At 41.9% G+C, this 9,153-nt stretch overlaps 1 protein-coding gene across 1 annotated transcript; it reads left to right on the top strand.

The window, feature by feature from the left end:
- The first annotated feature begins 2,819 nt into the window (after positions 1 to 2,819).
- LOC144104366 (uncharacterized) lies at positions 2,820 to 8,234 on the top strand. Its single transcript, XM_077637326.1, has 2 exons — positions 2,820 to 3,033; positions 5,169 to 8,234. Exon 2 carries the CDS (start codon positions 5,333 to 5,335, stop codon positions 6,284 to 6,286), a length of 954 nt encoding a protein of 317 aa, XP_077493452.1. The 5' UTR covers positions 2,820 to 3,033; positions 5,169 to 5,332; the 3' UTR covers positions 6,287 to 8,234.
- The last annotated feature ends 919 nt before the right edge of the window (positions 8,235 to 9,153 follow it).

Below are 9,153 nucleotides of genomic sequence, written 5' to 3'. Positions count from 1 at the left end.
GTAAGTCATACATTATTTTGCGCGAAAGGTACTCGTTCATAGCTGATAGACACAGAACAATAAGAAGTAAACGCGAGCTCGCACCACACCTGGTAGAGCACGGAGGCAAACGGATACGATCGCCAGTGCCGTGGAGAACAAAGGGGAACGTATTTTATTCTGCCTTGCTCGCCCAAAAATACCTCAACGCAGCTGTTGTTAAGTGGGGTCCATTAAAATTCAGCGTCTTAAGCTTTTAATTGATGAGAGGATATATTCCTAGGTCATAAACGATTTCTTGAGCCAGATAGGGTAGAACGTTGGGTCAGTTGGTGTACCGACAAATTTAAAAACTTTGCGCAGAATAACACAGGACGGGAGGGAGAAACAAGCACACAGACACGTCCTGTGTTATTCTGCGCCGTTTTTAAATATGTCGCTTTAACCGGAATGCAGTATTAGGGTTTCTTCTGTTTAACGATGGAATAGCGCGGCATTCCATAAATAGTAAATCCATAGCGGTGAGTAGAATGTTTCTATGTCCACTTTTCGAACAAAAAATGGCGTTTAATACCTAGTGCTGTTTAATGTTCCTGAACATGCAAACACCATTCAGCATTCTTAAGCCACGGGCAATTATATTGGAACTCTTTGCCATACATCACGCTCAAGTATTTAACCAAACAAACAGAGTACAAGGTATAAATATTGCTCAAAAACAGGGAACAAAATGCTGCTTAGGATACGCGGTAGGAAATTGGACCTAGGCTAGGGTATTACGTGGAACAGAATATATTTTACTTTATTTATTTTTGTTTAATGGCCACTAACAGCAACGGCCTTTTAGAGTGGTGCATTTAGAACAGTGGAAGCTAAAGTTAGAATGAAAATAATAAAAAAGTAATAAAAGAGCAAATGAAACGGTGAGAACTCTGTCATAGACAATGAATCTTAAAGACAGTTAACAATGAAATCTATATTAAGAGAGTAATTACTCATTCGCATCCACCCAAGCGCAGCCATGCGGCTACAAAGCAAAGCTATACAGCTTCCTCATGAGATTGAGAGTTTAAGAAAAATTCGTCCTGCTGCGGGGTTCGTATCCGTGACCACCGCTTCACCGGAGCAGCCGCTCAGACAAGTGAGCAAAACGGGATGGCAAGCTTTAAGGGCCCCGCGTCGCCGAGAAGCAGATGTCGTCGTCGGAGTAGCCATTGGTGCCGGTGCAGGCTTTGGCTCCGTTCGCTGTGAGTGAAAACTTGACGAAATTACCAGGGATGGAGCCTAGGAGGCAGATGACCCAAGCAGGCGAAGTGAGCTTTGACATCATCGATTCCTTCCCTCCAGATTATGAGCAAACTGCGCAGTGGCAGGCGGAATTTAATTGGTTGGTTGATAGCGAAATGTTTCTCGGGAAGAAAAACCTTAAAAAAAGGCCCATCTTTAAAGGCCCATTGCTAAAGCATCTGCCATCGCAGGGTTGTTCAGCATCGTTTGACAGCTGCACCACTGCTTTATGAGTACTATGATGACTCTCATGGATCTACGAATGGACAGTGTAAATAAATAATTAGGCTCATATGGTCATCAAACCATTAAAACTATCAAATCATAATCTTAAGGCGGAGCTTGATTGTGTGCTCCAGTTCTTTATTGCATTTTAGCAAAAATTAATCCCGGTTTATATATAATATATGAAAGACCTTTGTAAAGTCCTGATGACTAGTTTGTATAGCACGCAGTGTTCTGCAGTTTGGTTACAATTGTGCGTCTTTTCCTGGATAAAAACCTCGAACTTTAGATGAGCTCTTCATTTGCAGTAAGTATACAAAATTTTTCACAAGTAAAGGAAGTCTTGAAGTACAGCAACAATTGGGCCTGCCGTAGAGTAAGCAACTATGACCTATATATTTTTTAAGAATTTGCTTGCTAGGTATTTCAACGTAGTCGCAACAAAATTGCGCAGAAAGTGGAAGGTATTTACATATGCTCTTTTTAACACGCAGTATATATTATACTAGCAATAACATGTATGATGCTTTACATTTATTAAATATTTATATGGTGTGCACTATCTAGATAGAATAGAGAAAGTACCAAAAATCACTTAATTATATATTGCCATCAAAAGATGGCGTGGTTGCGTGTTATCTTCACCATTTCAAAGTTAAGCTGTGTTCTCCGCGAAAAATAAGGCAGATAATTACCCGTTCTTTGGAGATAATTCGTGGGAAAACGGCCTTAAACGTTTTCAGTCAGGGTGTATTGCTTCCTTCAAGCAAGAATGTGTAAGTTTCTCAAACTCGTTTCTCTCCACAAAGTTAGAATATCTTTATGAGAAGTATAAACATTAAAAATCTATTGAATTTCCCAGCCCCCCTGTATGGCACAGTAATAAGTCTATATTATGTTTTCTGAGATTCGCAAGATAAGTTAGGTAAAACATTGTTGCTCGTTATCGCGGGTGTAAGCATTTCCAATTATTATTTAATTTATAATTACTTTTGTATGTAATTACTCAGTTTCTTGATCAAGATATTTTCTTATTGTAAGTATTCCTCTCTAAAAACACACTTGCAGGTTCCTTCTTCCCCGACATCTTGCGATGATACGCAAAAAAAATATCAGGTAATTAGAAATGTCGATCTGTCAGACATTGCATAACCTTTTCACACATTGAATGGAAGCCGTTCAGGGCTCACAACAAGGAACTCTTTTCAGACGTCGTCATGCGATGAAGGACAGGCCTCAGTTATCGGCCTGACTGCTTGCCTGGCGATAGCATAAAAAAAGCAGATAAAAGAAAGGAGCAAGAGTATATAAATGGCTCCGACTGTTGGGTGAAAAAGGCAGTTGCGCCAGAAGTATTGCTGCGAAAGCCAACTCGTACGCAAGAGGACCGTCTCGCCTTCTTGTAGGCACACATTTTCCCAGTCGTGCTACGAACAGTCAGCTGCGGACGGAGCCCGAGTTTGCCCCCTTGACGGTGAGCGGAGTGAGAGGCTTAGCAGTGAACAGACCGACCGTGAGGCGGCCGACCTACTCAGCAGAAAGGTATGTGTATAAAAGGACTGGGTCTGGCTTTCACTACTTAGCATGCTCCTTCAAGAAATGGTCAATTCATTCTGTAAGCTAAAATTAAGACTCAGACATCATTCATTGGACGAGAATTTTATGATTACGGTTGACATGTTTTGTATTCTTGAGATATTGTTGAGAAACTCTTCAAAATTTGTGCTCTACTCTCGCCAGTTTTCTTTTCCAGAAAACTTAAAATTGTTTTTGAAATGGGCGAACTAGTATTTGGGAGTAGCAGTGGGAGGTATTCTTTAGTATATCGAGCGCCAACTTTTCGAGAGGAGTACAAAAGTAGACCTAGAAATGAATATTCAAAAACTAATTACTTTATATCATGCAATATTCTCGACCAAAAATAGGCGCTATATATTCATATTGCACGAATAAGTTTTGCATGAGCATAATCTTTTTGGTTTAGTACCCTCTTACAGTCCAACACAGGGGAAATTTGCTCCTCAGGTATATATGCTGAAACAAGAGTATGACAAAAAAATTCAAACAACAAAGACTGAAATTTACGCAACAAGTTCGTTTTGCCGCGTATGAGGTTGCAAATATTGCGCTAAGGTGTTTATACTCGGATTATAAAAAAGATTTCATTTAATCCTCGATAAACGAGTTATATCAGTGTTTTCTGATACAAGAGAGGGAAATATTGTACAAGTTTAATGCTGCACCACTTGCCATGGTTGCCCCACAGCGCCAATATATTGTACAGCAAGGCGGCACTGCTAACATTTTAGTGTCTCGTGTACAGGCGAGTTCAGGTGTTCGCAAGTCCAAGCATTTCTCAGAGGATATATTTATTTACACGATGGGTGGTGTATTTGGGCGGCCTTGACGATCGGCGCATGTGATCGCCGCAAGAGGCCAGCATATCGACACAGTTCCCGTCTCTTTTCATTCGTTCCCGTCGACCTCTCCATAGAAGGCGGCTCATTTTTGCTGAGCTCAAAAGCAAGCCTCTTCGTCCACGTAAAAGGATCAGCACCAAACACTCAGCGCGTGCCTCTCTAGAACTGGCGAGATTGCCAATGGACTTCAGTAACAATACATTTGGTCGACGAGGTGGTAAAGTTGAAATGCCGTTTGTTCTCTGCTACCAGAAAATTCTCCGTCACGTCCTAAATCGCCCTAGGAAACTACTGTGGCAGATTTCCAGCTTTTATTCTGAGCACGTTCGTATGAATTGTAAGGTCGCATACTCGACATACCGCACTATATAAAACCCGGCTGTCCTTGTTCCAGCTTTTTTTCCAAGAAGTATACGGTACAATAACCCCATCAGGAATGTTGGATTCCTCCGTACGGTGACGTATTTCCTTAACAAATTCCACTTTGCATAAAATTCTTTGTTTTTGCAATTAAAGCGTGTCTGTTCATTAGTCAAAAGTATTTTAGCGTGGCGGATGACTTATTCTTATAGAAAAAATCTACTTTGACTCGTTCCGCGCGTCTCGCGGACATTAAAAAACTTTCACATAACCAAAGTACATATTTAAAACTAAATTGTTTTAAATAATTTGTCAGTGGGCATCTAGCAGCAAGACGACGTGGTGCTCCAGACTTCAATGAGAGGAACGCCACACTTGCAGTTCGATAAAGTTCAATAAATTGCCCGCAAGAAATCAGGGACTTCAAGCACAAACTGCGTGTCCTTTGTCATTTATAAGCCCATTTTTGTTATATGTGAAGCATACATAATAAATTCGTGAATAATTTTTTATTGTTTATTATTCATAGAATCGGACTTTTTATTTTCGAGATAAATACAGGCAGTTTGTAAGACGCAACAAATTTTTCTTCATACAATGAGGGGCAGTCAGCTCTACGTTTCTGCGTCGTGATATGTCTTGGAAAGATAAATGTTTTCCCTTCATTAAAGTGAAGAAAATGCAATAACAAATAATGACGGCACCTCACACCAAAACAGCGTAGTAATTTTGCCTTCGACTTCTCGTGACTCAGCTAATGGATTGCCTACTTCGATATCAGTTGATTATGCCTGGTCAGTGCATAAAATGCTAGAAGAGCACCGGTATGAACTGAATAAGTCAGACCCAATTAGGCTGACTAAAAACAAACTAAACTTTGAATTTCTCTTCCTGCAGGTGAAATTTTGGAATAAAGCGGATGCGCAACCGTGCTTCCTGCTTCTAAGGTTGTCCAGCACTTCCAGAGTGAGTGTGGAGACCACTTGGTTTGCTGCCACAGGTGTTCGACCACAGTTCCTTGCACCGGCTTGCATGCACACCTGATTTTGGAGTACTGCACCATGGCGTCCCAGCCTCCCTCAGAATGTCAGCGGGCATCTAGCAGCGAGGATGACGTGGCGCTCCGGCCTTCCATGAGAGGAACGCCAGACTTGCGCTCTGATGAAAGCAATGCCAATCCTCATTTGTCACTTGCTGCCGGTGGAAGAAATGTTGACCGACTCACTGAAATTGTTGACGTGGAAGAGCAATGCAAAAGGGAACTATGGAAAGAGCTTCTGATGGGCATTGAGAGTTTAAAGAAAACAGTGAGCGAAGTGGCCCAAGCAGTTGAAGCAATAGATGATAATCAGAGAAGATTATCGGAGGAAACGAGAGAAAACCTGACTTCTATCAGTGGTAAGATGGAACGCGTTCACCATGACGTCTTTTTAGTATCAAATGTTTTGGAAAATTACATCGAAAATCAGGCTCGAGAGCAGCTTGAAAAGGTAAACCAGATCGCCGCCGACATTGCGGAGTTAAAAACTGATGCAAAGGAATGTTTTGAAACAATGAAGAAAGTTACTGAATTGAAGGAAGCTGTCCACCGCTTTGTTATAAAAGGTGTAAAATTCCTCCGAGATGATGCCATCAGACGTGGAGAGGCGGAGTACGATGGTGATAAAGCGTACCTGCGTGGGTACTACATGTCACCCGGTGTCACACTGAAAAAGACAGATAATGGAATTGCATTGCATGCCCGGTTTTACATGCACAAGGGAGCTAAGGACAACGTTCTTCCGTGGCCATTCCGGAAAACAATCATACTGCGCGTGATGCATCCAGCTCGGCGGGAAGACCAGGAGTTAAAGGAATTCGTCAGAGGCAATCATATTTCGTGTCGAAGGCCGGAAGCGTCAGATGCTCCCTTGGTGACCTTTTGTTCTGAAAAATCACTCAGTCTCGATGTCCTCATCACTGAGGGCTACGTGGAACAAGACCAGCTTAGAGTGGAGTTCGAGGTGCTGCACTGATTCACACTTTAAACAGAAGATCCAAGGCCACTTCCTACTTGCCAAAGGTTCATAAAATGCCTGCCTTGCATCGTATCTTGAGCAATGTGGAAATTTTCAATGTTTCCGCTCTGATAGGTAGTGCTCTATGTGTTTTCTGTTTATTGCTTGAATAACTGAAACTGCGTTTGATCGTGTTCATCGCTCTTAGGTTGAGGGTAGAAGTAGCAAGAATGTTTTTGATCTTGTTGATAATATGCGAAGTGCTTAAACATAAGTATGAGAATAGCACCCTGTCCCATAACACGTTTTGGCGGCACTAGCAACTGTCTGAAAATGTGCGCGGCGTCAGTGCCAAAGTGGACATTATGCATTGCGTTACCTGAATATTGGGAATCCAGTGTGTACCTATATTTGTAAATAATACTGTATGCCAGCAGGCACTCGGCCGAAATAAAAAAAAAACTCAGTATCAACAACTTTTAACGGATAGAAAATGCTGTTAATTCGGCGGTCGTGAACTGAAAATATGTAGTGGTCTGAATATCTAGCACTGTAAATGATATGCTTGCACCCTTGATGAGGTGATCTAGGTAAGCATGATGGGGAGGACATTCAATGATGGCAGGTTCCGGGCGAGCATTAGTGTGGCAGAAAACAGGGGACAACGCTCTCCCTGAGTGAGAAATATTCTTTTCAACCACTAAAGCGACTCTTCTCTGGCTGCAAAGCTCAAAAGATAAATGATCGTCGAGGCACTCGCGCGTTCGCATCTGAACTCCCGCGATAATTATTGCTCGAAAGTCCGTGTCTTGGAATGTGTTATTACATGGGACGCATTTATGAAATTTAGCCAGACGATTTGACAGATTAAGCAAGGCGGTTTTCGTTCAAAAAATATAAAGCACCCCTTACGTGGAACCATGCTTTAATTCCTTCAAAGCATCTATGCACCTCCCAGTCTTAATGTAGCTATGAAAATAACGATCCTCTTTCTTCCTTTAGGTGCGAAACTGTCTGGAGGCAGTTTTTTGGCCTTATTTGTTTTTATTTATTTTTAAATAACAATACCAACAGTACACGCACCGTTTTTGTTTAGCCGTTGAGAATGATACTGCTTTACTTTTTTTGCAGTATTTTGTAACAATTATTGCAGACTGGCAAACAAAGCTTCAGAATTTAAGCTACAGACTCGATATAGAGTGTGCATTTTGTTTCCTGCAAGGATACAATTAAGTGGGCACATATCTCATTTGAGCACAGATGGTTTATATCTATCTCGTCTAATTTAAAAAGAACCGGAATTTTTCACTGATTCTATGGCATGAAATGAACATTTGGGTTTATTCACGTGGCACGTGGCATTAATTTAGAAGTGAGCAGCTTCTATAATAGGCCAGCGGCAGCTGGTGGACCAGCGTACACCGGTACGATACTTTAGTGGCCTTGTGCGACTACCTCATACCGCCGAGAAGGCAATAAACATTTAGTTGCTTTTAGGCACCAATAAAAACAGCTTTTGCGCAAACAACAGCCGCAAGTCACATGTGTGTTATGTCATGCTATTCTAATGTACTCTTAACTGGAGGATGAACTTCGCAATATGTTTTTGTGTGCTTCAGATATCAAGTTGGGGTCTCTTTTGTAGTGGTGACGTGTGTTTGTAAGAATTATTTACATCGTGAAAAGTTTTTATTATGCAGATAATCGAGACCGTACTACAGTGAATATATTGACCAGCTGTACGGCCGCACGTCCGCGCCGTTGGTAGCGATTTGTACTTCGTTGTAAGTGCTTGCCTGTTTTTGATAATATTGATGTTTACGTGAATGCTTTCTGGGCACCCATGTTATGTGTCTATACTGCTGCCAGAAAAATATATGAAATGCGTTTTTCCTGTAAACCTGGTAGGTTGCTTGCTTGAAGCTCCGCATTGCTTTGATTTTCGAAAATAAAAAGAATTCATTGATCGATTGATTGATTGATTTATTGGCGTTTTCCTCAATGATCAGACAAATGAAACACAATTTGGGAGGTCGGATAGATATATTGAAAGTCTTGGGCTAAGCAGTGCCCAAAATATTTAATCCCTCTACTAAACCGCAAAAATATAAGCATGCGAAAGAGAAGAGCAAAGCAGCTTAGTGGTCGAATCAGATAAAAATGAGCACATATATCATTTATGTTGAGTGCGTTCGAGCACAATCAAATTCATCAGTAGCTGTAATATTCCCTTGCCGTACTCATGTGCGCAGTACTGAATGGATAAGGAGGTATCTCTCCCCCTTCCGCCATCCCCTTGCAGGCAATCCACCTTTTTCATTCGTACAGCGACTCCGGAAAGGCCAATTCGGGAGGAAAAGAAAACATCGTATTCGAGAATACGGCCCGCACTGATCTATGGCTCCAACGCTCTTATTTACGGTCGGCTCCTCGATGCTGCTTCCTGCTGGCTTCGAACACGACGTTCCTAGAACCTGCTACGCAGGAGAATATGGGGTGAGAAAAAAGGACGACATACTACGCTGCAGCATGAAGAGCAAAACCGCAAAACAGGACGGGACTGAGGCAGTTGCCAGTACTGTCTCAGTTGTCAGTACCGCCCTGTGTTGTCGCCTGCCTCAGTCCCGTCCTGTTTTGCGGTTTTGGTCTTCATGATGTCATACCAACTGGCCTACACCAAAGTCCTTCTAAGATACTACGCTGCCCCTGACCTTGCCCAGACCGTCGATGAAGGCAGCACTTTACATGTGCTAACAGATGAACACCATGCTCGCAGATTGGAATAAGCAAAGGCTTACTCTATGTAATTTTTTTCTACATAAGCATACACTGAGAAGCTTTCCGATCATTGAGCAGAGCGACACTTAAAAAAAAACAGAAATGCG

Source organism: Amblyomma americanum, chromosome 9 (assembly GCF_052857255.1).
Source record: "Amblyomma americanum isolate KBUSLIRL-KWMA chromosome 9, ASM5285725v1, whole genome shotgun sequence".
Taxonomy (NCBI): Eukaryota; Metazoa; Arthropoda; class Arachnida; order Ixodida; family Ixodidae; genus Amblyomma; species Amblyomma americanum.
The sequence above is the reverse complement of the archived record's forward strand: the minus strand, read 5'-3'. Positions and strand labels throughout refer to the sequence as shown.

Coding starts and splice junctions, on each gene's coding strand:
- LOC144104366 (XM_077637326.1), top strand. CDS start 5,333: ATGGCGTCCCAGCCTCCCTCAGAATGTCAGCGGGCATCTAGCAGCGAG.